This window comes from Ambystoma mexicanum, chromosome 1q (assembly GCF_040938575.1).
Source record: "Ambystoma mexicanum isolate Mex_15411 chromosome 1q, UKY_AmexF1_1, whole genome shotgun sequence".
Taxonomy (NCBI): domain Eukaryota; kingdom Metazoa; phylum Chordata; class Amphibia; order Caudata; family Ambystomatidae; genus Ambystoma; species Ambystoma mexicanum.
Window position 1 is genome coordinate 1,107,720,896 of NC_090922.1, and position 27,746 is coordinate 1,107,748,641.

General features: G+C 48.2%; 1 protein-coding gene across 14 annotated transcripts in view; it reads left to right on the forward strand.

Annotated features, from left to right (window-relative positions):
- MTF2 (metal response element binding transcription factor 2) overlaps positions 1–27,746 on the forward strand; it is a 1,089,527-nt gene that overhangs the window by 972,413 nt on the left and 89,368 nt on the right. For all 14 annotated transcript variants that reach the window (XM_069641820.1, XM_069641817.1, XM_069641821.1 and 11 more), the window contains one exon: positions 17,986–18,081. In XM_069641820.1, coding sequence (XP_069497921.1) covers positions 17,986–18,081 — 96 coding nt within the window. The remainder of the gene's footprint in view (positions 1–17,985; positions 18,082–27,746) is intronic.

The following is a 27,746-nucleotide window of genomic DNA, read 5'->3' on the forward strand; positions in this document are numbered from 1 at the left end:
AGCGCAACCCCCTACCATGGACATGTGGAATTTAGTACCAAAAATAGGCAGCCAGTACCGGAATGGTGAGCCCAACCAGGAAGATACGGAACAAACTGATCTTGAAAATAATAGACTCCCTGGCAATAGTAGCAAGTGGTACCAAGTAGAGAGATTTAAACTCAGTTCTTCTGGCTACTGGGAGCCAGTGGAGGGAGCACAAAACCGGTGTGATTTGAGTACCATAAGGGGAATTGGTGGCCACTCGGGCAGCAAGATTTTTACAACAATTGCAATCGTTGAACAAGAGCCATGGGCTGAGCTAAAAAACGGGGCATTGCAATAGTCTATTCAGGGTAAAGCCCTGGAGAGCAAAGGGCTGGAGGCGCTGTTAGGCTGTTGGCTGTTAGGCTGTTGGAGATGCGACACACACTGCAATTTTACACTCCCATTGTAAAAGAAGGTGACGGAGTGTGATAGGAGTGCGGCTCCTTTAAGCAATGGAACTTTTTCTTTCTTCGTGTCGGAGAACAGCTGATCGGGCACGCCAATACGTGCTGACTGAAATACGAGACCGCACGGCCCTTGCGGCGTAAAGCCTTGGAGAGCAAAGGGCTGAAGGCACTGTTGGGTGTGGACGGCTGGCGGCATTGACCTTTGCAGTAACGCTGAGAAGTGGGAGGACAAGTTGTTTGCTGAGGTCTACTGTAGGCAGGAAGTCGGGAGCTAGCCCTGCTGGACCAGCATTAGGCTTGTTTACACCCCACACCCCCTCTTGGATTACGGACATTACCGCTGGTCAGCCCATAAAACACGCCGGTAAGTGAGAGTGGGAGCCGGCTGTGAGGGAGACTGTTTGGGTCCAATCCCTTTTGATCCTTCCCCTTTAATCTAAACATTATACTTCATATTTCTTGAATGAATTACTAACGTCAAGCAATACATTTTAATATTGACATAATAAAGAACGCAAATCACGTGATTAAAGCTAAGAACTGTAGGCGGCCCTGTGAGACTGACATACAGTGACACCGCTCATCTGTTTACGAAAGGGGAGTGACAAAGAACAATGTCTACCCGGTATAATTTGAGGAGTGGCCCATTAGCAGATGATCTTAGACCACTCCACTGGGACGGTTCATATACAGAACAAGCAGTTGGCTTGCAGGTAGTTCTTCCGGAGTTACCAGGTCTCAACACCTGTTTTGAAGGGCCAATTCATGTGCATGCACAAATTCATCAAGAGGTAGCCGTTCAGACATCCCCAATGGAGGAGAGTCCCGTCCAGGAGTTATCTAACCCCTTACTTACAAGGGCACATGACTTTACCATGACAGCTACTAATATAAAAGGAACCATTGATAAATGTTTTGAGAAGCGTAGATACAAGAGTACAAGTGCACTCTACACAACTGCTGAATGGTGCCAGTCTCAGGACCTAAACAGCATTGCTGAGAATAAAAAAATCTCACCTGGTGGGGCTGGGACTGGACCTCTCGCGAACATCCAATTTTTTTCGCCTACTTCGATGCAAAATCCCTTGTTCCAAGGGAATGTGCTCAATTCAACCGAGGAGTCCAGGAGGGAATCTATGGCTCCTGTAGAATTAAATCAGATTTCAACTGGGAACACAAATTATATTGATGAAAGGTGATGTACAAGATGGAGAAGAACATTGAGGAGTTTGAATTTGCTTTTGTGGGTTTGAAAAGCGCAATAAACTGTTCAGTGTTACCAACCCTGACGAAGCTCGAGGAAGGATTCCTAAAACAAAGTGCAGAGCTGATGGGGATAAATGATCTTTTGACTAACAATCAGGAAATGGCCTCTCTAGTGGAGGTCCCCTCGCCAACAAGAATGGAGATAGCTGATGATACCCCTCTTTCGGAGTCAGTTATGGAAGAGTTCTGTCGTTTGGCCCAGGCTGCGGACTGCATAATTGAAATTCCCATAGTATCGACAGAGGAAATAATCAAGGCATCCGCACAGAAAGCCTCTGATTTATTACCATGGAAAGAAAGCTCGCAGCAGACATATAAGAGCTGAAGAAGGGTAAGACGAAGAAAACAAAGGCTCTCTATGCCTGCATCTAAGCCGGTGGTGTTGCAGTAAAAGAAGTTGAAAAATATGAAGGAAAAAAGTTTAAAAAATCTAAAGTCAACAATTTCGTTAAGGGGCTCAGTGGTTGGAGAAAACTGTTGACGATCAGACAGAGGGTCAACAACCCCTGGGTTCCAAAGCCCTGGGTGCAGCCAAGCCTAAGAAAAACAGAAAGAAAAAAGAACTCCTGATGCCAGCGGTTTGTTCTGCGCTTAAAGTTACCATAGGTATTCAGACTGACACTGGGTGGAGCAAGGAAATAAGTCGCAACCCTTTGCACCAACAACAGGGTCCAAGATCTGCGATAACTGGGAAATTACTTAAATGTGCTCTGATTTTTCTTCCACGTCAAACTGCTTCCAAATGGTATTCCACATCCTGTCCCTGGTTTAAAAATGGCTCCAATTTTCAATATGACAAGGAAAAAGACACCATTAACCGCAGGACTTTCTGAAATTCAAACTGAATCCACTAATTGATACCATTTCAAATTGGAAACGAGAAATGAAACCAACGGGAAATAAAGCCAAGAAATAGTGTCTTGCTATCTCCTCGCTGGCGGAACAGTCTGTTAACTTGACTCTGGAGGGGGACAGCAGTACGATCAACCGGGGTGGCAGTCAAGTGATTTTAGCTCCCTACGCAATGCCTAGACTCTGGTTTAAAAGCGACATCAATAGACCGGATAAAAAATCGTTTAATAGGGGGCCTTTACTTTCATTGTTTAAAAAGATACCCGACCTCCACTTGTTTTCCACTAGGGTCATTGAGTATGTTCAATTCCCAGAATCTGGCTTGACAAGCTTGGCAGAAGTAGAATTTGCTTCCCAGATTGGTGCTAAAGCTATACTAAATGTTAAGTTGCGCCTTCAAGGCTTGGAAGTGTTGGCAACCCAACCAGGAATTGAATTGGGCAATATGGGCACTGGTGGTATGGAAGGGACCTTTCTTAAACAAGTGCCTGTACAAAATAAGTGGAAAAAAGAGTCCAGACTTGGAAGCTAAAGGTGTGGCAGATTTAATGCCGTGGCCAATGTTACCTGAGATAATCATGCAAGTATGCCAGAAATTGGGAGCAGGTCAGACCTCACTTTAGTTGGGAGAATATAAAGATTACCAGTTGGAATATGCAGGGTTCCAGTTCCTTTAGGAACAATGAGATGAGAGCTTTATTATTTGGGGGTAGTGACCTGATACTACTGCAGGAGACTTGGTTAAATGTACCTAAAATAGAGGGCTTTAATTTAATAATACAACGAGCAACGTCCAAAGCCAAAGGTAGACCGATGGGAGGCCTCTTAATAGCCTGCAGACGGGCACTATTTGAAGATGTAGTGACTCTTCCATGGAAACAAGAAGGTATCCTTGTATTGAATGGGGTCACATTCTCAAATAATGGTCATTTAAAGGTCATGGTTATAAATATATACTGGAACCATGCCTGTGAAATTGTTGCCATTTTTAGATTCAATTTCAACCATCTTTACTGATATCAAGTTGTCCTATCCTGATGTATACATTATGGTGGGGGAAATCTGTACTTTCAATGAGTCCAAATCAACCACCCTGGCCGTAAAGGCATATGGAAAGAAATAGAAACAAATGGTAGAAGGTGGTTGAACTTCTTTGATGAATGGAACCTTAAGATCTTGAATGGCTCAATGGAGGGGGAGTAACGCTCACCTGATTCCCACGGAGGCGCGGGTCTTGGCAGGAAGGTGTCTGTGACTCAAAGTGATGTGCAGGACTCGATTGGCTTCTGGGGTCGAACCTCTTCGCACTGTGTGTCGAACTCGAAGAGTGAGGTTTCTGCAGGTGAAAGAATATGGGGGTTAACGGCCTGGGTTGTTTAATGTCCCTCTCTCTCTCGCTCTCTTCCCAGCTTTTCTGTAGAGTCCCCCCAGGTCAACGTGTTCACCTTAGATAGGTGAATGCTGGGCTCTCCATCTGCGTCTGGTGCAGGGTGCCATTGCCAGTTCCTTCACTGGTGAAACAGTGGCCTCTTGAATTCAGAGGATGGTTACCGTCGTTATCTGCACGAGCGGCGAGTTTCTGGACACCTTTTGTCTTTATAGTCTTTAAATGCGTGGCACGTTAATATTGAAGACTCTGTATAATGCTTTTCCCTTATGTATTGCAGGACTCTTGGGATGGAAGATGGAGTGAAGCGCCTGGAAATTCGTAAGTATGGCAAGCGCTCTAACTGTCTCTTTCCTTGCAGCTTAGTTCGTGTTAAAGAGACGCCGGAGTATTCACAGGCGTTTTATTGCGACGAGCGTGATGGGCGTGAGTAATTACCTGCTTAATGTCTTTTTCTTTTGTCTTTCAGATGTTGGTTTGCAGCGCCGGAGTCACCGGAATGCTAGTAAGTTTTAACTATACTTTGTCTTCACAGGCGGCGATGCAGAATGAAGAAATCCGGAATTCACGGCGTGCCGGTAAGTATAACAATGCTTTTGTCTTTGCAGGCGAAGGTGCAGCATGAAGACACGGCCACTGCTGATGGATCAGGTGAGAAAGCACTGTGTGTAAAGTTTGTCTTGCTAACCTGTTGTTTCTTGTCTTTTGCAGGTGCTGATGTTGACTGAATACAGGAATGGTAAGTATAATTCTTGCAGGTTCAGGATCGAAAGAGGAAAGGCTGGAACAGACTCGGTGAGCGTTCTGCTGCAGATGCAGAATAACGCAAAGCACGTTTCATCTATCGGGTGTGGTTTAAATAGCCTTGGAGTGATGAGGCGTCTTCTTCCACGGCCCCGCCTAGGTAAGAAAAGAGTTCCAGTTTCCAGAAGAGTTCCAGTGCTGTATCCAGGGAGTGGAGCTGCCCCACCCAGGTAAGAAAGTAGTTCTTGTTCACAGAGGGCTTCTAAGTGGCTGGTAAGTAAGCAGCATGGTCTGCTGCAGGTAAGTCCACCCAAGCACTTTCACACCAATTATGAGCCCGGCGCTTCCAGTGCCGGGACCGATGGTTTTGATGAGCCTGGTGCCACCGGCGCCAGGACAGGGTCCAAAAGGTCCCAGTAGGGACCGGCTGGTGCCTAGGATTAGGGTTAGGGGCCTGCTTCCAAGGACGTTGTGCTGGTCTTGGCTCCTTGGAAACAGTGATCATGACAGCAGGGGGGGGGGTCTCCCACCTGCCACTACATGGTGTTGGGGAATATAGAATCAACATTATTTGAAAGATGTGTAGGTTTGTCGGTAAAAGGTGGCGGCACAAGTGAACATAAGCAACTTGAAACCCTTATAACCTGGCATACCCATAAGACACTTAGATCAATGGCAAAATCCTGTCACCGTTAACACCCACAAAAACCATCTTGTAAAATATAAATATGGTGATCTCCTAATTCATGGATTTGACCAACTTTGTAATGTATTGTCGCTGAAGGATTTGGAAAATAATGTTCAACCTCTTATTTTCCATGATTTTCTGTGGTCTATTGATCAACCTCCGAATCCGCCACAGGGTAAACAACGTACATACAAACACGTGTTTGACGGGGTTACTTGGTCCAAAAAAAAATGAAACACATAGATTACTAAGAACATTAAGGAAGGAGGTATCAAACAAATTCATTCTGGCCGCTGGAAAAAAAAAAAGAATTCAAAATAATTATCGAAGTTGGTCCAGACATCATAAGGTGATTCATCTACAGAACGATGGGGAATCTATGCTGCGTACATTGGGTTCAAACTCTACTCGTAATTTCTGGACATTAATTAACCTTAATGGTGATCAAAAGGAATCCAAATGAACACTGTGTCAGAGCCTGACTAGATATGGTTCTTTGGTGAAAAATATCTAAAACCACAAGGGACTCCAATCTTTAAAGCAGAAGATGGTAAATGGGCATTAAGTTTTAGTAAAGCGGATATTCTAGACCTGATTAGAAAATCTTCGAGATCAGCAGGTCCAAATGGTCTCACCTACTACGTCTTTAAGAGAAATTTCAATTTATTGGCACAGATTCTTCTCCATGAACTCTTTACGGGAATTATAGAAAACAGATTGATTCCCCCATCTTGGAAGTCGGCCATTATAGACCCGATCTTCAGGAAGGGGATCAATAAAATCCGGCCATCTATCGCCCTATAACACTACTAGATGCCGAAAGTAAGCTATTCACTGGTTTAGTGTTTAGAGAACTAGAAGCCGGTCAAAAGAGGGTAACATACTCCCTAAGCAACAGACAGGTTTCAGACGTGGCCATTCAACATAATTAAATGGAATTATACTAGCTTCTCTAACGAACGCTAAAGACAAGACAAATGTAGGTAAGCTGTATGGAGCATTAATAGATCTCTCAAGCGCTTTCAGTCTCGTCAATCAAGACCGGCTCTGGTCTAAGCTGGTGAAGCGGGAAGCCCCAAAGGGACTGGTGGACATTCTTGCTAGTCTTCACAAAGGAAATACAGTGAGAGGTCGACTCAATTTAGACGGCCACTTGTCTGAGTACATTACAGTGAATAGAGAGGTTAGGCAAGGCTGCATGGTAGCACCCTTCCTTTTTACCTTCTATCTTGCAGAATTCGGACAGGAGATAGATTTGTCAGCGCTGGCCAGTGTTAGGTTGGGCTCAATGCTGATTAAGTGGCTCATGTATGCGGACGACATTGTCCTGCTGGACAAAACACCTGTTGGTCTGCAAAGACTTCTTAGAGCATTGGATCAATATATGAAACAAAATGACCTTGTTAACCCCGAGAAATCTAGGATTGTAATTTTCGGATATAGGGGTGTTCAATGCGCTAACTTTCCCTGGTCAATAGGTGGTTGATTAATCCCTGTGGTAAAGGAAACAATCTATCTTGGACAAACCCTACATGCGGGTCCAACAAGTGGGTTGAGGTTAGCGGAGACACTGACTAAAAGCACACAGTTAATAGCACAGATGAAAAAGATATCTGGCCTATACTGTACATTTTCCATCTTGCCACTGATTAGATTCTTTATGGCAAAGGTGGCACCAGTTTTACTCTATGACCTGGAGGCCAAACCACTATTCCGGTCCATTGATTGGCAAAAAATTGAAGCTTTAATTTGGAAGCAGGTGCTGGTTTTGCCCACACGCCTACAAATGGCTACATTGAGATATGAGTTGGGCTTAAGATCTCTTAAGACACAAATGGACTGGAAACTGCTTTCTCTGTTTAGGTCAATTGTGGACCCCATGGAAAACACGCTTTTTGGGGATCTTTTGGGCCACTTAAATTTAGACGCCTCTTATACCTTAAGTGACCTTAGAAAAAAGGTAAAGGAGATCTTACTTTATTGTGATCATGACGAACATACATTGATCACCAACCGTATGAAGGTAAAAAAAGCCCTTACATTAAGGATTACAACAAATGACAACTTGAGGGCTTCATCTCTTCCTGCCTTATTCTCTAAATATGGTAAACAAAAAGGTTATTTGGCTTGTTACCTCATGAAGTCCCCGGATGTAAGAAACAGGCAGAACTTCCTTAGACTCTGTCTTAACTTGATAAAGAAGGGCTCTGTTTTGAGTAAGTGGGGCCTAGCTGCAGAGTTACGCGCACTATGTCCTGAATGTATTGACTCGAGAGGTCAGACCATTGAATATATATTGAGGCTTTGCCAGGAGACTGGCGGAAAGTAGGGTAAAACATTTGGCCACTTTCGTCACGTCTAGTGGCAGTCTTTCTTCAAATGCGCTTTGGGAAAGAATGATCTCGGGACATGAGACGAAATTAATACTGAATGTTGTAAGAGTTCTGCAGCAGACTGGGTTTATTCCACAAGAGTTCTGTTAAATTGCTTTCCTGAGTTACAAGAGGTCTTTACTCTTTCCCTTCTTTAAACTTGTACCGATTGGATACTTATTTTGTCTATTTTTGTTTGTGAATGAATTGTGTAAATTCTTGTATTTTTTTATTGTTTTGTTATTGTTATATGCATTGTTTGAAATGTATGTCAAATTTTATCAAGTGTGGTTGAATTATTAAGTGAAATGATTTTATAGAACTTCTTTTTTTATATTTCATCATATTGATGTAATGTGTAAAAAAAAAAAAAAAACACCCCCCTGACTGGTTATATCACAATAAAAAAAATAATATAAAAAAAAAATAAAAATCTATTCGACTTAGAACCAGTGAGGCCACTACCCAAATGGTTAGGCAAAAAATGCAGAACCTTGCGTAGTATCCTAAGGTGAAAATGGCCAGCTTTACAGACTATGCTGACCTGAATGGCCATCAAGCGAGACAAAGAAACACCACTAGGTTCTTGAACTCAGTCGCTGGCATGGGAAAATCACCCGGTGCAGAAGGCCAGATAGATGGAGCCCGGAGTGTCGAATTAGGAGGAGAACCAACTACCAGAATCTCAGTCTTGTTCCAGTTTAACTTCAGCCAATTGCTTTTCATCCACCCCTCACAACAGTCTGTCAAACAGGAAAAGGATTTGGGTGTCACCAGCATATGGGAATAGCACCTGAGGTCGAAGAAGCAGATGAGACATACAGGAGGCTGATTGTATATGTATATATTTAAAAGCATAGGGGATAAGGCGGAACCCTTTGGGACCCCACAGCATAGTGAGCAAGAGGTTGAAGAGAAACTGAGGAAAAGAAAGTGATTGGTCCCTATCAGTCAGGAAAGAAGTAAACCATGCTAGGATTGCCCAGAAAGACCCACCAAGTCCAGGAGGGACAGCAGGATAGAGATGTGTGGACGAGACCGTCCTATGTTTTCACCAATCTATGTTTTGATGCATATGTTTTGACAAATATATGATTTGATCAGAATATTATATTATATTTATGTAATTAGGCTGGACCATTGTTTATGGTATTTTTTTCACTCACTTTATATATTTAGCTATGTAGGTAAAAAGATCACTAGCACTTCGTGTTGTATTTTTTTTTTTTACAATTGGTGTATGGCGGCGGCTGCTGGTACGCTTGGTGGATGAATGGATGTTCGAGTCGGATACAGTATACAGTTACGTGTGTTTGAAAATCTAAATTAACATTTTTTTATGGTGTATTATATGTATTTGTGTATGTTGTACTGTTTTTTTTTTTAATTCAAGTTTATTAAGATTTTTAATACAAGTCATGGTTAATACAGGTAAATATTAAGAACATACACAAACATTATACCTTCCAACTATACGTTTCCAACCCCAAACTGATGTATAGAACCTCCACATCATTTTCTCCCTTCTCACCTCCCTCCCCCACGGAACATGGCATCCTCTTTGTAATGAAAACTTAGAATAGATCTGGTGATTGTGAATAGTGTACAGTGTCATCACTTTGCAAACAATAATATGCCGGTTGTCTTCTTGTTTCCTTTCTGGCACGCATATCAGTCTCTTCCAATAGTACAGTTAACATTTTCTCCCCGTAGTTGGGTGAGTAAGCATGTTCAGTCATTTTTCCATTAGCCCTCATGCAGTCTCGGGCATATATTTGCTAACAAAGTCACCCCACATTAGGTCGCATTGCATGGATTTCCCATGTAGAGTCGCAGTGATTTTTTTCCAGAACACACATATTCAAGGCAACGTTGACCCACTCGCTCTTACTTGGCACACACTTAGATTTCCACTTCATCACCAGGGCGGCACGTGCCGCTAGTAAGGGGGATTGGAGGGGAGGGGGGGGCTGCCAGGCCTCTAATTCTCCTCCATTCTTCCTCACCCATCTCAAACCCAAACAGAATGAGGAGGGGGTCTGCCATCCTTTGAATTTCATCAAGATCTCTGATACACCCGAGAACCTTGTCCCAGTAGACTTTAATCCGGGGGCAGCTCCACCACATGTGCCAGTAATTTGCACTTTCCCACCATTCACACCAGCATAGTGGGCTAGTTAACTGAAACATATGAGAGACTGTGCGGTCATATTGCGACCTATGTAATAGTTTGATTGCATGTAGTTTATACTGGCTAGATATCGAGACCTGAGAGGCGGCCTTGCACATTCTCTCCCACATGCCTATGTCAATCTCATCCCCAAGGTCTCTTTTTCCCATCTGTCCTCTAGGTGCAGGGCAGAACCCCTCCCTGCTACAATAAATTCCCTATACATGGCGGATATCAACCCCTTCATTTCCGTTCTGGAATTCAACAACTGTTCGAAACGGGGTGAGGTCTCTGCTGACAATGTGCTTCAATTTATATCTTGTCAGAATGCCTTTGAGTTGCAATAATAATAATTGAAATACAGATAGAGAGCCTAACCACATGGCTTCCTCTAGTTCCACGATTGTGATAAAGGTGCCGTCTCTCCATAGCTGACCTACCCTCTCCAGGCTAAGTCTATTCTGTTCCCCTTGATTGACATCACACAAGTAGACATGGAAAGGTTTGCTCCACTAGGTCTCGGGGTGGAAAGCGTTATGCTAAAATATTTCGGAATATATGTCCTGAAGGATATGAACAAACTTTAGGAGGCCAATTTCCCCCCGCCACCCTCCTTTTGAGATTTCATGCGGACCGGTCTAATTGGGGGAACCTTACTATATCATGGTTGGGAAAACTCACTTTGATTAAAATGGTACGTCTCCCTGCTTCCTTTACCCTGTTCCAAATGCTCCCAATTCGATTGCCGAAGCAATTCTTTGAGGAGGTTAATAGAGCTATATCAAAGTTCCTCTGGCAGGGAAAGGCGGCTAGGGTTGCTTATGAGACCCTAACACTTCCCAAAGACAAAGGGGGAATGGGCTTGCCCGATCTGAAGAAATACTATGAAGCAGCCCAATTCTCCAGCATGGGGTCTGGCATGGATTCACATGCTCATGAATATTCCCCGTCGTCAGGCTGGGAATCCTCGGTAAAGAAAAAACCAGTATCAGTTTCGTTTCTGATCTGTCTTTCGTAGTAATAACCAATCACTGGTCTCTGCGTCATACTGACCACAGCCAATGACTGCCCTCTACCTAAGCACCGCCTCTGGCAGCCATCTTCAGATTTTTACCGCACGTTCATGTGTTGGGATCCTCGTGCTATTGCTCTCGAGCGTTAGTGCTATTTTTCGCGCTTTTTCACAAAAAACTTCGATTCTTTCGGTCAAAAGAGCCTCAAGCTCCACCGATCCTACATCCGATCAACGGGGACCCGTGTCGGATTCATCTGTGCCCCTCAAGGGTGAAGATTTCGTCGAGCTACGCTTCGGAGGACTCCAGAAGCTTCTCAGGCCCGGTCTCGGAGATGGCCCAGGAGAAGGGAAGCTCGACGCCCGGAAAGCTGTTCAGGGTCTGCCCTGGATGCCAGCTGCAGAACGTCTTCAAGGAGGACGAACACTCTTTCTGCCTTTACTGCCTTCATGAGGACAAGACGCACGTGGAGAAGGACTGTGCGTTTTGCGGCAACATGTCGGAACGGACCATGAAGGACCGCCATCAACGTCTCGCCAACTGGCTGGAGGGTAAGAGCCCGTCTGGCGAGAAGAAGAAGAAATCCGAGCGGTCTTCTAAGACCTTTGAGGGCGCCCCGGCGACGGGGGCCCAACATAAGGCCAAGCACCGCGAGTCCGCTGGCACCGGGAGCGCCGAACGGTCGGGCTCTACGGGCGCCAGGCAGGGCGCACCCTCCCCGGCACCATCAACCATGAGCCAACGCTCTGGGTCGGGTAAGAGGAAGGCCGAGCACCCGGCGAAGCTCCTGGAGAGGCCCCGGTCGAGCTCTAAGGCAGAGGTGGAGCGTTGCAGTGCCCCCTCCCTCAAGGATAAGGCGGTGAGCGCACCTAAGGTGGTGAAGGCCTTGATCCATCCGACCAAGCCCTCTATCGAAACGGTCGCGGCGGCCCTGGCTCAGCCTGTGGTGGCTACACCAGTGGTGGCGACCTCAGGGCCCAGAATCTCCCTGCCTCCTCGGAGGGAGTCTTCCTTTGTGCCCATCGATAGGACCCCCGTGAAACCCTCCGTGGGGAAGAAGGGGGGGCAGGGCGTCGTCGTAGATTCGGCCTCAACCTCAGAAGAGGAGCTGATCGAGGTCTTAAGCCACGGCCTAGGCGTGGAAGAAGGCCAGCCCGTCGGAATGGACCCCGACGCAGGTGACGACGACGACGACATCGTCGAGGATACCGACGGGGCCCCTGCTCGCCCGTCGGATTCCCCTCTGCCAGCGCCGCAAGACAACTCGGCGGCCATTTTGTTGGCCATACAGTCCTTATGCTCCGAGATAAGGACGAGGCTACCGTTACCGACGGAGGAACCTCTCCCGTCAGGGGATCCAGAACCGGGACCTTCTGGTGTTCCCCCTACCAAGAAAAGAAGGATCCATCCACCACCTCCTTTTCAACCGTCGCGCCCCGTCCAGCCCTCCTCCCCGTCCACCCGAGGGGATGATACGGGGACTGACACGGCAGCGACGGGTACGGACGACGAGGCATACGACGAGGATTTTCCGTCGTCGCCTCCCACCAGGGCTTCTCCGCCCGACGAGATCGGATCTTTCCACTCCATGATCTCCAGGGCTGCCGAGCTTTTCCAACTCTGCCCTGAGGAGAAGAAAAAGGAAGGCTTCCTTTATCAGCGGCGCGAGGCCAAGAGGAAGACGGTCCTCGCAGTGCCTCTGTTGGACGACATTTGGGATGAGGGCCTTTCCCTCCTCAAGAACCCTTCCACGACGCCAGCTAGAAGAGACCGGTACGAGAAAAAGTACCGGGTCCCGGACACGGCCCCCCTATGCCTCCGGGCGCAGCCTACCCCGGACTCCGTCGTCTCCGCGGCAGCCAGGAAGAAAGCGGGGGGGGGTGCGGCCTCCACATCGACTTCCCCGCCGGACGGCGAGGGAAAGAAATTGGATGCTATGGGACGTAGTCATCTCGTCGGCAGCGACGACGATTAAAGCGGCCAACGCCTTGGCTATCGTGGCCCGCTACGACAGGGAGCTCTGGTACAAGATAGCTCCCCTGCTGGATTTTCTGCCGGACGACAAGAGGGAGGCCCTTGAGATCCTGCAGGAAGGTGAGGTGGCGTCGGACCACGCCATCACCGTGGCGACGGACATCGCCGACACTGGGTTCCGCCAGCTGGGCAACGGCGTTTGCCTTCGACGTCGTGGATGGCTCAAAGCTACGGACTTTCGGCAGGACGTCCAGACCAGAGTCCTGGACATGCCCTTCGACGGGAACAACCTGTTTGGGAAGACAGTGGACGATTCCCTTCAGGCCATCAAGGCGGATACTGAGACGGCCAGGGCCCTTGGAGTCCTGCAGCAACGACGAACGCCCTTTCGGAGCGGCGGAGGCAAGGGCGCCTCCAAAGGTTCCGGCGGCGGTTTCGCTTCCTACCGTCAAGCGGCCCGCTCGTCGTCGCAAGAGGCCTACAGAGGACGAGGCAAGTCTAGCGGACCCCGCCGTCGTCGCCAAGGAGGTCAAGGCGGCAAGGCCGCGTCCAAGCAGGATTGAACCGGCCGTGGGGTCGGGCCCCCACCGAAGCACCCCGGTGGGAGGCCGGCTGGCGGGCTTCGTCGGCGTGTGGGAGTCCATCTCCACCGACCGTTGGGTGCTGGACGCCCTGGCCCGGGGCCACGCGCTCGAGTTTCAAAGAAGGTGCCCGCGCGTCCCCCCCGTGGCCAGGAAAGAACTTCACGTCCCTCAACTTCTCCTGGAGGTAAAGGCGATGCTCAGAAAGGGCGCCATCGAACTCGTCCCAAAGAGGCTTCGGGGCTCCGGAGTCTACTCGCGATACTTCCTCGTGAAGAAGAAGACGGGAGGATGGCGCCCCATCCTAGACCTGCGACGTCTGAAAAAGTTCATCAAGGCGCAGAAGTTCCGGATGGTCACCCTCCAGCACGTCCTGGGTCAGCTGGAGGAAGGAGACTTCCTATCGTCGTTGGATTTGGAGGATGCCTACTTCCACATTCCCATCCTAAAGGGGCACCGAAAATTCCTCAGATTCGTGGTCCAGGGGCGTCATTACCAGTTCAAAGCCCTTCCCTTCGGACTACGGTCGGCACCCAGGGTATTCACCAAGTGCCTCGCACCGGTGGCGGCGCAGCTGCGCCGCGAGGGGATTCACGTCTACCCCTACCTGGACGACTGGCTCATCCGCGCCAAGACGAGGGAGCTCGCCGTGGTCCACACGGCAAGGACCGTCCAACTCCTCACGGACATGGGATTCTCCGTGAACTACGCCAAATCCCACCTGGTGCCCGCGCAAGTCGCACTGTTTCTGGGAGCGAGGCTCGACAGTGTCCCTTCTGGCCTCCCCGTCGGAGGAGAGGACCAGGACCATCTTGGGCAAGGTGCAACGGATGTTGGTGGCCGACGCGGCCAAGGTGAGGTCCATCAAGTCCCTCCTCGGGATGATGTCTTCCTGCATCTACCTCATTCCCATGTGCAGGCTCCGGATGCGCCCGTTGCAAGAATTCCTGGATGCGCGCTGGATCCAGACGACGGGCAGCTTCGAGGAAAGGATCAAGCTCGACGAGAGTTTCCGACGAGCGATACGGTGGTGGGGCACCCGCGCGCATCTGACGGCGGGCATGGACTTCCAGACCCCAGCCCACCAGGAGACTGTGACCACGGATGCCTCCCTGGAAGGGTGGGGAGCGCACACCGAAAATCTGCACGCAAGAGGACTCTGGCTCCCGACGGAGAAGTCCCTGCATATCAACGTCCTGGAGCTCCGTGCAGTGTTTTGGGCCCTCAGGTCCTTCCTTCCGTCCCTCAAGGGCAAGGTGGTGAGGATCTTCACCGACAACACCACCACCATGTTTTACATCAGGAAACAGGGCGGAACCAGGTCCCCAGCGCTGTCCAAGGAGGCGCAGGACCTGTGGCATTGGGCCGTCGCCCAAGGGATTTTTCTGGTGCCGTTTCATCTGGCAGGGATAAAAAACACCATCGCCGACTCACTCAGCAGGGAGCTGCGCTCGTGCCACGAGTGGGAACTACGGCAGGATCTGGTGGATCGCCTCTTCCGACGGTGGGGCACACCCCAGATCGACCTGTTCGCGACGGCGACGAACACCAAGTGCCGGAGGTTCGCCAGCAGGTTTCCCCAGACGAGGAGCATGGGCGATGCTTTCTCGTTCCCCTGGGAGGGCCTGTTCCTCTACGCGTTCCCTCCCTTGCCTCTGCTAATCCGGCTCGTCAACCAGCTCAAGAGGTCACGGTGCAGGATGATCCTCGTCGCACCTGCGTGGCCGAGGCAGATATGGTTCCCGGACCTTCTGGACTTGTCAGCGTCCCCGCCGATCAAGCTGCCGGCGGACGCGGATCTACTCTCCAGGGAAGGAGGCGCCATCCTCCACCACGACCCGAAGTCGCTGAACTTGCAGGCCTGGCTCCTGCAGCGCTAGAGTTTGGAGGATACGACATACCGGCCGATTGCAGAGAGGTTCTTGCAAAGGCCAGGGCGTCCTCGACTCTTAAATGCTACGGACACAAATGGAAGAGGTTCTCTGTCTGGTGCCACGCACAGAAGATTAACCCTCTACGGATTACGGCTCCCCAAATACTGCCGTACCTGCTGACGCTGGCCAAAGCTGGTCTGGCACACGCGTCCATCAAGATTCATCTTGCTGCGATCTCCCGATACACCAGAACCACGGGGCGGACGTCCTTGTGGTCTCATCGTCTGGTGAAGGAGTTCATGAAGGGACTGTTCAGATCGTTCCCGCCGGTGAAGGCTCCGGCCCCGGCGTGGGAGCTCAACGTGGTGCTGACCAAGCTCATGGGACCTCCGTTCGAGCCTCTGCACTCGGCCCCGTTGAAGTTTCTATCGTGGAAAACAGCTTTTCTTGTGGCCATCACCTCCGCACGACGAGTGGGAGAGATCCAGGCCCTTTCCTGCAAGGCCCCGTACTTGACTTTCCACGACACGAGGGTAGTGCTCAGGACGCACCCCTCCTTCATGCCCAAGGTGCCGTCGGACTTCCATCTCAACGAACCCTTGGTGTTGCCTGTGTTCTTCCCGTCGCCTTCGTCGCCGGCTGAGAGGACTTTGCACTCGCTGGATGTGGCTAGAGCGCTGAAGTTCTACGTAGACCGCACGAAGTGTTTTCGGAAGACGTCACAACTCTTTGTGAACTTTGGACCTGTCAATCAGGGGAAGGCTCTCTCGAAGGCTTCCATTTCCAGATGGCTCTCCGGCTGTATCATGTACTGTCACCGGTTGGCAAACCGACCGCTGCCTGGCCGTCCGAGAGCCCATTCCACCAGAGCGATCGCAGCTACCACGGCGTTCCTATCTGGTGTGCCCCTGCTGGACATATGCAGGGCTGCTACGTGGAGGTCGACGCACACCTTCACGAAATTCTACTGCGTCGACCGGGATTCCAGGGAGGAGTCCAGGGTCGGCCAAGCAGTGCTGCGCAACCTGTTCGCCTGAGGTGAGCCTGGTGAGGAGGTAAGATGCTTAATGTTGAGTTGATGTGATGCTTAATGTTGAGCCTTTGCCACCTCCCATGGTTGTGCATGTGTGTACTGCTATGTATTCTTTATTCATGAGCATGTGAATCCATGCCAGACCCCATGCTGGAGAAGGAACAAGTTACTTACCTGTAACTGTTGTTCTCCAGCATGGGTCTGGCATGGATTCACATGCGAACCCTCCCGCCTACCCCTCTGCGGCTCTTCACTTGGTCATACTGCCACTTCACGTGCTTCCAAATCTGAAGATGGCTGCCAGAGGCGGTGCTTAGGTAGAGGGCAGTCATTGGCTGTGGTCAGTATGACGCAGAGACCAGTGATTGGTTATTACTACGAAAGACAGATCAGAAACGAAACTGATACTGGTTTTTTCTTTACCGAGGATTCCCAGCCTGACGACGGGGAATATTCATGAGCATGTGAATCCATGCCAGACCCATGCTGGAGAACAACAGTTACAGGTAAGTAACTTGTTCCTTAATTACGAATCCTTATTCCCCATCTAAAGAATCGTAAAGAACCCCAATGGGTTGAATTTGACGACCACTATCTAGCCCCAGCAACCATCTCAGAGTGGCTATGGGTACCAAGAAATAAACTGTTACGGAGACTAAACGACCACCCAATACTGGGGACCATATTGGAAAATGGAGGCAAAGGAGCGATATGCAAAAGATCACTTCATGGCCATCCCCTCTGAGCCACCTATGGGTCACAGGTGTTGTACTGTGTTTTTGATGATTTTAGAAGGAATACATTATAATTCTACTCCATCGTTCTTGGATTGGCTCATTGTGGGGAGAAGGAGATAACTGATGGTTCACCGGTTTTACGTGCTAAAGTAAGGTGGTTCCATTAGTCCTCATGTGACACCACATTTGTGATATTGTGTAAACAAATGGGTCTGGCTAATCATTGATTTCCTATTAACTTGACGACAGCCTACCTTGAATCCTTAGCAAGATTACTTGGAAAATAAGCATTTTGATTTTATTTTTAGTTTTGGACGTAAGCTTTGCTTTTTGTCGATTCCTCCAACATGATGGAGCATAAATTAGCTGAAACATAAGTGCCCTTTAGTACCCTTTGAAAGTGCTACAAGTTGATGGTCACTTAAGTGTGATTGGAAGAGTTTTCTAAATTTTGCATCTCCAAGAAAATGTGATCTCTAGGCACAAAGTCCTGTCAACTAAGTAACTCTCCTTGTTTGGCATTCCGCTAATTAGTGAACAACCAGATTAAACTTTACATGAAGCACCATATTATGCATCTTTAAGCAAATCTACTCACACATTGGTTGCTCGAAGGAATGTCAGCAAGCATAAAACTGATAATCTAGTATCTGTTCTGTATTCACTGCCCTGACTGTTGTTTAGAAATGGCAAATCCAATGTCTTGAGCCTAGTTTGCACATGTGCAATGTTCTGGTCTGATTTGCTCGATTCTATTTGTGGTTGCACATATAAAGCATTTAGAAAAAAATGGAAAAGTATGTGATCCATTTTGTGAATTGACCATTGACCTGTCATTGATCGAATTTGTGTTTTTTTAGGACATGTGACGTTACTGTTGAGTCAACAAATACCTCAGATGTGGAATCAACTAGTGCTACCAGTACAAAAGAGGCTACCTCGCCCAGCATTGCCAGGTACTACTTTAGAAACCTTACATCACTTATCCTTCTGGGTGATATTTCATTTGTGCTACCTAATGTATTGGAGCCATTACTAGGTTGTTGTATTCATGATACTCTGAAAAATCTGATCGCCAGTATTGTAAGGACCCTGAAGGAAATGGGTCTAAACAGTGAATACTGTAAACTTTGTACATCTTGTTAAACCTACAAAATATCTAGTGAGAAGCTACTTGTGCCACAGCTCACTAGGTGATTTGTGAATGAAGGGAAGTGCATGACCTCTGCACATGCATACCAAAACTTCTAAAATATTCAGGTGTAGCTCGAGGAATAGATACACGCCTAATGCAGATATATTTGGGTGCTGAGGGTTAATGTGGAGTTTGCTCTAGCAATTTTTTTTTTGTGTGAAAATCTTATAGCAAGGGATTTGGAGTTTGGAATCAGGATACGTGAGTTCCAAGCATGGCTTTCTCAAATCACCTAATCATGCAGGGTTAGAAATTGCTGAGAACTATTTAGGTCCTGCTTCTAATTTAGGAGAACCTGGTTAACTTGAAACCAACCGCTACCAGGAGCTACCTTTGGCTCCCTAGGTTCAACTGGTGCCTTACAAGAATGCCTATGTGACATTATGAATATTTGAGAATGTTATTAAAGGCAAATGAGGACCCATCTATTACACATTTAAGTATAATGGATCGTATGTAATGGGCAAAAAGTAAGTGTGGATCTCCTGTCGAAGATAGATTTGCCTTGCGCTTGGTACTCTCTCTTGGTTCCTTAGTGGTAGCTTTTGCCTACTGGATGATGTCCAGCACCCAGGAGCTGGTTTTAGCTCCTACTCATCAAATCTTAATTTCGAGCCCTGATCATGTGATACTGGAAAGGTCAATTTCTTTGCGACTGTCCACTTATGGGAGGTAATTGTACATGTTTGAAACAGTAACCACTGTAAAGGAGTTTGCAATATAACAGTCTGTGTTCTGCTTTAAATAATTGTTGCTGACTGCTGATCCTGTCACCACTGGACCAAAGTGTCATCCTGGGTATCCCCCTCTGCCTTTTTTCATGTGTTTCTTAAGCTGGGATTACTTGGAATCGTGCAGTATTGCATTCTGCTGTAGTCGCTGCACTCACTTGAAGGCTTAATTATACTGAGCCCTTGCAATTCTGAAAGTGCATGGGCAAGGGTTCCAAACTCTGAGTCAGGTTGCGATCATCATGAAGCAAAATGGAGTGGTATTTTGCATAATTTTGTTTTCGAAACACTGAATTGATCAAAGCTTCTGTGTTTGAGAATTGGTATTTGACTGTATGAAAATTTGCGTTCAGGACGTTTGTGGGGCATGGCCAACCACTATTGAATGTAAACTATTTTCATAGTTGTCTGCTCATAAACCTGCTGCGGGTCTGATTAAATCGATCTTGATGCCAGATAATGGATTCAACCCTGCACCAGATCCAAAAGGCAGAAGGCTTCCCACCTTCCGAGACCCGCTGGCATCCCCACCTAAAATGGCACCCAGTGAGCTACAAGATAATTGGAGGAAAAGATACCCAGCTGTCCCACTGAGAGCGCATGATGAAGGTTTACCCAACCCACCCCCCCTGTCCACCCTCTCCTCTTTTGGAGCTTAAGGGCTGGGAAGAGTAGGGACCCAGCGAATGTTTGAAATTGTGAAATCTTAAATGTCATAAATAGGAGCGAGGGTCTGACCGGCCCTGACTGGATGAGGAACAGTTGGAGCCATAAGCAACCCAAAATGGATGCCTACATGCAAACCAGCCTGGCCAACAGCACAATGCAGCCTACAGCTGCAGGTGCACAGAACTGGTCACCACCTCTTGCCCCAACCCTTTTCTTCCTCGGCCCCAACCCTTTTCTTCCTAAGCCCCAACCCTTTTCTTCCTCTGCCCCTGCAATGTCGGTTAAAATACTTGCAGCATTGAAAGACTTATGCACAGCCCTACGAGAGCAGTAAATCGGATTGAAATTGAAATATCCCGAATAAGCCACCGCCAAATGTTCGAGAGGGTCACAGGAAATGAATACAGGGTAGCTATGATGGAGAGCATGGCTTCCATACTGCAGTCAGTTCACTGAAGTAGTACATCAAAACCACAAACTGGAATGGAGAGCTGAGGTATGTTCCCGCCATAACAATCTTCGGATCCTGGGCCTGCTGGATCACTGTTGGGACAGGATCAAATTGTGTCCCCTGAAAACCCCCTTGTTAAAGGCATTAAGTGCTGCCCACTTACCTCATTTCTTCATGGTCTGTCAGGGAATGTGGAAAATTTGTGAGAGGTGCATCACAGTTGGCAGTATTTCTGGATTACACCCAGAGGGTGTAGAAGACCTGGAATTCTTCCTGGCTATGTGAAAGACATGCGTTTCCTTTCCATCTTAATTAAGTCAACTTAGAAAGCTACTGCCTATTACTTCGAAATCCAGAACGCTGCGAGAGAGTCGCTTGACTAGCATGGTTTCGATCCCGAGCAGGGTGGTCACCTTGCGAACAGAAACAATTGCGGACAGTGCTGGGGACCCTAAGCCACAACCAGTGATGCTCACAGGACCGAGAGCTGGAGGAAAAATGTGAAGATTGTGAACAGAATGTAAGCTTTTAGGAGAGAGTTTTCGATTCTGATGCGTTCGAACCGCACCTGTATCTGGCAGCTGAAACTGTCATGGGACATTGGGCCAGCATATATAGAACCAGCCGTAACAAGTTACTTTTTACCACACACTTAATATGCTGCTTGGAACACCGGTACCTTTAGCTTTGTTACTTTACTGCATCATGCCTTAACCCTGCTCAGATGGTGGCAGTCAAATGTAAGTGTCTGGTCCCCACAAGGTGTCTTTATTGCCTTGAGAATCATTACACCAAGATTTGTCGAACCTGCCAGTCCATGCACCTTAAGGACTTCAAGAGCATGCCACCAAGCTCTTCCTTTTTTCCCATTAAGGAGTTTAAAAAAACATGCTGTCAGGAAAGATTTTCATTTTGCTGTTTTTCTTTCATAAACCTTAAGTGGATTTTCTTTTTTGAGTGTAATTCTTCCCAATCAGAGTCCCTCAGCATTTTTGCTGTGCCATTGGATTTTTGGACTTCTCCCGAGTGAGTGGGAACCTTTTTTCACTCATTCTTTTACTCGAACCTGGGGAACCCCTTTGACCTCCTTTAGGTAGTATCTAATGTAGCTATGCTCTCCTCCATGTTTTCTGGTGTTTAAATGTTTACATTATATCATTGCAAGCACACAGCATTTTCTGTGCAGTGTAGCTGCAAGCTCCTTGAGCTTTCCTTTTTATTTTACCTGTTTTAACACATGTTCCCAGGGCAGGGGTGAGTGAAGACCCCTTTTTGTCCCTCCTTGTATTTTATTTTGGAAGATGAGCATGTGGAGTGCTGAGAGGAAACATTCTCTTATCACTGTTACACTAACTTTTAGTTACTGTTAAAAGTTAATCTGATAGGCCAATGGCATTGTACATTTTTACATGCATTTTGGTGGACTTTTGTCTCAGGCTGCCTTCGCTGCTGCAACGGAGGACACTAGTGTCCCCATTTGCCTAAAATGTTGGCTGTACTTTTTTAAGCCCTGTTCACGATGTCTTGTTCTTACATTAGCCTTCTTCTACCTGCCTGTCTTTGACTGACTTCCCTTGGAAAGCCTGCCATGGCTCTCTGAGTGCCTGACAGGAAGTGGGGGAGGTACCTGAAACTCACCTGGTCTTTGTCCTACAGTGTGCCTTCCTGGAACCAGTTTGAACGGAGAGGCTGGCTGTCCCCATGGCAAGCTACACCCCAGGTTTGCATGGAAGGCTTGTCTGGTGATTTGTGGGCTCAACCAGTTTTCTTGCATAAAAGGCGAGGGTCCTAGAGCTGATCCTCAGTCTACCGCTGGACTGAAGAGGAATTCGTTGAAGGACATCCCAGCAGCTTACAAGCGACCGCCAGAGCCGTTGATTGACCGCTGCAGACACTACCCTGAATTGCGAACGACAGGGGAAGATCTCATGAAGACTACTTCCTCCCATGGACTGGTGGGCCTAACCTTGGTTTCTCTGCGTTCTTCTTGGAGGGCTGCAGTTAATCTGTTACTGGCGCTCCCCTCTAGGGCAACGTTAGTCCCATTGGGGAAGTACCAACCATTGGGCCCCTAAGTTGATAAATTGTTACTAACCTGCAAACCTGAAGAACCCTTAATAGACTATGCTCATACTGCTGCTTACCTGCTTCTTTCCTCCTCGGCTCTTGGTCAATTGAACCCATTGCCATAGCCTCCCACACCCCTTTTGACTTTGTGAGAATCAACTAATATAGGGATGAACTTAGTAAGATTGATTAAGCAGGGGTTAACTGAAGCATAAGAGTTGATCTAGAATTGCTGAGTTATCAGTAGTTTGTCACTTTGTGTTGCTTTTCATTTGCTTTAAAGTGTGCTACTTTTTATTCTACTGTGCTCTTACTGTGTGAATAGTACTTAATTAACTTACTTATACAGCATTAGTGTATATAAAATTGCTAGAGTTTTACCAAAAGTCGACCTATGGTAGGACTTAGATGACTCAAATTTGGGACACAGGGCTCCAATTCATAGTACTGGCCTGTACCACACATGTATGTTGGTAGCAGTGGCTGAACAGCCAGGCTTATTTTAGGAGGGCGAAAGGGCTGTAGGTGGTACAAAGAACTTCCAGTATACACACAGGCCCAAGAAACACGGACACGCTAAAATTATATAAAAAATAATGGTTTGTTTTACATATACACTAAGGTAACAGTTAAGTATAACACACAATGAGTAACATTGACAATAATTGAAAATTATTTGTGAAAATAAGTTTTACCAGATATTCTGAAAAGTTATTGCAAAAGTGTTACTTAGTTTTGAATTGCATACTGATATTCTAAAAGTAGTACAAAAGTTATCTACTTCTCCAGCATTGGATCTTTCATAGATTCAGATGCTTGAATATTCCCCGTCGTCAGACTGGGAATCCTCGGTGATAAATTAAATAATAATAATAATAATTTTTTTTTTTTTTTTTTCTTCACCGCAGTCTATCAGACACAGGGAATCCTCAAGCTCTCTGAGCTTTTTCAAATTCTTTCTACTTTTGTGTGGAATATATTTGTAAAATATATTCCATCTTGTTACCCTTCTTAGGGGCTTTCTTTCCAATTAACCTTGGTGGCAAAACTTGTTGTTTTCCTCTCAAAATCGCCGACTGAACTTCTCTTCAGAAATGGAGGCACCTCAGGCTGTCAGGAAGCCTTCCCTGTTCAGGGACTGCACGAGGTGCAAGAAGAAATTGGTTTACTACAAGGACCCCCACGAGCATTGCATTTATTGTCTGTACCCACATGACATTAAAAAATGCGAGATTTGTAAAACTTTTTCCACCAAGACCCTTCATGACAGGCATAGAAGACTCCTTTCATACCTGGAATCCAGGGATCAATCTTCGGATGAAGAGTCTGTCAGAACAGCTCCTGTCCAATCCAGCACTCCATCTGAGAGGCAAACTTCAAAGAGAAGGGCCTCTTCAGTGGAAAGGAGTTCCTCTCCCAAATCCAAAAAGAGGAAGCTGGAATTGATACCCTTTCTCCCTCCAGCTGACCTGTCAAGCCAGAAAAAGTCAGCAAAATCTGCCTCCAGAGGTAAGGAGGAGTTTGCAAAAAGGGGGGGGGGGGGGGCAGTCGTCGGCGGGTAAACCGTCCACGAATGAAGGGAAAGGTAAAGGCCCGTCATCGGCCATACCGTCGACGAAACCAGCATCGACGACGACGTTTAAGACATCGTCGACCGTTAGATCATCGTCATCGGACATGTCGACCGCGAAGCAATCGTCGACGAGCAAGAAACACCACTCGTCCACGAAGCATTCGTCCATGACGCAGTCGTCCACGGAACACACTCCACATTCGTCAACGAAGCCCTCGTCGACGGGGAAATGTCAGTCGTCGACGACGAATCCCTCGTCGACGGGAAAATCTCAGTCGTCGACGGGAAAATCTCAGTCGGCAACGAAGCCTTCGTCGACGGGACAATCTCAGTCGTCGACGGGAAAATCTCAGTCGGCGGTGAAGCCCTCGTCGACGGGAAAATCTCAGTCGACGAGGATAACATCATCCATAACGCCTTCAGAGGCACCGCAAATTTCGGCAGTTACAGAGGAATTACTGCCTCTCACTCTTGAAGCTCCTGTCATTACAAGCAATATCATTGAGAAAAATACTGTAACTGAACCTCTGGTGCAGCAATTTTCACCTTTGGGGCACATGGCAGAACTTCCGGATATAATTCTTCAGGAAGAATTCTCCGATGCGGAAGTGGTGGAAGAGTCCATCGGTCCCTTACCGAAACAATACAGCCCTCCTTGGCACCCGTCCACGGGAGAATCCGAATATCCTCATGACCCGGTGCTCATGTTATCCGTGCAGAGGATTGTAGAAGAATTTTACAAACGGCAAAAGGAGAAGCAAATTCCGATTAATCCCATTCCTAGAGAGTCATCCCCGATTCCAGGCACATCGGGTTGCTCTCCTTACAGGAGTAGACCGCAAAAACGGATGAGATCACCTGCTCGAAGACCGAGGAGCAGCACCCACAGTGCTTCACCTACAAGAGTCCCGTCACCGGAGTCATCGCACAGACCGCGATCTCCGGACATAGATCCCACCATGGTACCGTCCACCATCTCGGTATCAGACTGGCAGGAGGATCCTTTTGGTGAATTTTCAGAACCAGAAGGAGAAATTACTCAGGAGCCAGACGCACCCAGTGTGATGCCGGAAATGCATCTGAGGGACAGGGCCTCTGAATCCTTGTCCTTTTTCTGTTTTTACCGTGTGTTCTGTCATGTTTTCTGCCCAGGAGTCCATGAGGGACTCCTGGCAGTGCAGCTCTCTTTTGGTTTGGTGAACAGACCCATGGGATACCCTTATGGCACCCATGGGTAGGGGTACAACCCTGTGCCCCTAGTGTATGTTTTTGGGCACCTGTGGGTGGCCCACAGAGCAGGGTATGGGCTGGTGGCAGCTCCATGCTAAACTTGACAGGTGCTCTGGGTGTCCTCCATTTTGGGATACCCAGGCCCTGCCATTGGGATCAGTTGATTCCTGATAGAAACAAGATGGCCCCTGTGGCCTCTTGCTTTCTATTGCCTGTTGTCTTGTTTTTCCCAAAGTCCTGGGAAGCCCTGGCTCTGTCCCTTCCCCCTGGCTGGCTGTTGGGTGGAAGTTCCATATATGGTGTTGTTGTGAAGGCCCAGCTAGACTGACTGGAGCCTTCCCAGTGACTGTATGTTATGGGTACCTCCTGTGGGTGGGACCTGGGTGAATGGAGTGTGTGACCAATATACACTCCTTGTTGTGGTTGTCTGGTTTCTGGCATGAGAGACAAAGACTGAGACAGCCCTGCCCGAAACTGGCCTGAATGCAGTGTGTAGTGTTGAATGGCTGGGTACTTGTCCCAATCCACATTCCTTGTTGTGAGTGTCTGAAAGGGAGGAGTGTGGCCTGAATGCACTGTGTGCCTGATTGGCTGACTGACTGCATGAATGCCCTTCTGTGTGATTGGCTGCTGTGTGTGTGCCAGCAGTGTGGATGAGAGACAGAATAGTATATCTGGGGACCTCTCACCACTGGAAATTGTTCAGAAGCATTCAGAAGCTGAGTCTCCACTCAAGAGTAACTGGATTTGCTGATCCTCGACGTCCAGCTGGAAGAAGAAGACTTGCTGTGGCATTTGCTTCGACGGAACTGAAGGTTGTCGAAATCGTCGAGGACTGACCCGAGAGAGGACCTGGCTAGGCGCCCTCTTCCCGTGCTCCGAGGGACCATCGAGCACCGCTGAATCTTCGCCGAAGCTCCCTGGACGCCAGACCATCGAAAGGCTGCCGACCGGAGAAGGGGACTGCCGAGGAGACCGAAGTAAAGCACCCGGACATCGACGCTGTCGAAGTCCATTGCCGTCGACCAGGGTTCGCAGGTCTGTGCAACCGCTGGAGGCCCGTCGAAGTTGTGTTGCCCAGCCGTGGGAACCACTTGACGCCGAGCCGCCGACGACCGGAGCCGTCCGCTCCTTGCCTAAGAACATTTGACTCGAAGGACTCCCTCGTCCGCACCGTCGACCGCTTTTGTCCTGCCGGAGAAAGTCGAGGACGACCAACGCGCCGAGGAGAATCCGCCGGTGGGTTTCCCGCCACCTCACGACCCCAAAGACTCGAGCGACTCGACGCCCTTGCTGGGCTCCCGTCTCTACAATCTTTGCGGTCCAGAACTATTGTCATCGAGGTGCCCCGCACACCTCCGCCTTGCAGGACGCCGACGCCCCGACGCCGACGAGCACCGCTCGGACGAAGCTGCCGCCTCTTCGACATCGTTCTACCTCGTTTGTCGACGGACGTTCGACGCCCCGTGCCTCCCGCTTGAAAGGGAAGGCATTCAAGAAGGGCCGTCGATTCCCCGTCGCCGAACCCCGAGGTCTTCGACGTTTCTCGACGCCTCTCGACGATCCGTGACTCCTGCTTTAAAGGGGGTCATTCAAGAAGGATCTGTCGACGCCTCTTCGAAGAACTCGACTCCACCAGGTACATTGGGGGGGTAAAAACATTGTAGGAGAGAATAAGACTGTTGAACAATATATGGACTGGGCTTGTGTTAAATCTCTTTATTTTACAGGTTGCCCAGGTGGGGGGATCTCCACACAGAACTGTGTCCAGTAGCAAGGGCCAGTCTTCTGCCTATTGTTTCAACCCTCTGGTATCTCTCCTCTCTCTATTGCTGGTTTCCTTCTTATTGATCCGCGTGCCATTGCTACAGTATTGTGAATGCACTGTTATGAGGTCTAATATTAGTGGTACCACTTTAGAATTGTAGATATTTATCATTATTGGTTTTCCTGAGCACAAAGTGCGTTGTTGTGATAAGTGTACATAACCCTTGAATATTAATTATATAAAGACTGTGTTTTCAGTAATACAGTGTGTGGACATTCCTTTGTGGGGGCTTGGGGATACACTGTACTTAAGAACCAGCCTGCATCACCTCCTGAGAAGCTAGGCCTTGATTGCTCGTCCATTGCTACCACAATCGAGAATCTTGGCTGGGGTCCTCTGTGCCTCTCCTCTACCATATAGAGAGCGGAAGTACAGACCCCCCCACCGGACTTGACACCCAGTAATTGGGATGACTACGTCGTCGAGAAGCCCAGGAGGAGAGACTCGCCGGGCAAGGCCTCACCACCGGATGATCTCGTCTCTTTCCACACCATAATAGGTAAAGCCGCAGAACTGTTTAAAATTCAGGTTTCTTCAGAGGAAAGGCAATCAGTGCTCTATGAGCACAGGGAGAAACGAAGGAGGACAGTGACCACAATTCCCCTCCTCGATACCATCTGGGATTCCGGATCCAAGATCCTATCTACGCCCTTATCGACTCCGGCATTGGTGTCCAGGCCAGAAAAGAAATATAAAGCTCCGGATTCAGCACCGCTTTGTTTAAGGGGTCATACGAAACCGGACTCAGTTATTACAGTGGCGGCCAGAAAGAAACTTGCCAACCCCTCCTCACCGTTGTCGGCCCCACCGGATAAGGACGGACGTAAATTGGAAGCCATGGGCAGGAAAGTATCATCTTCTGCATCACTTACAATCA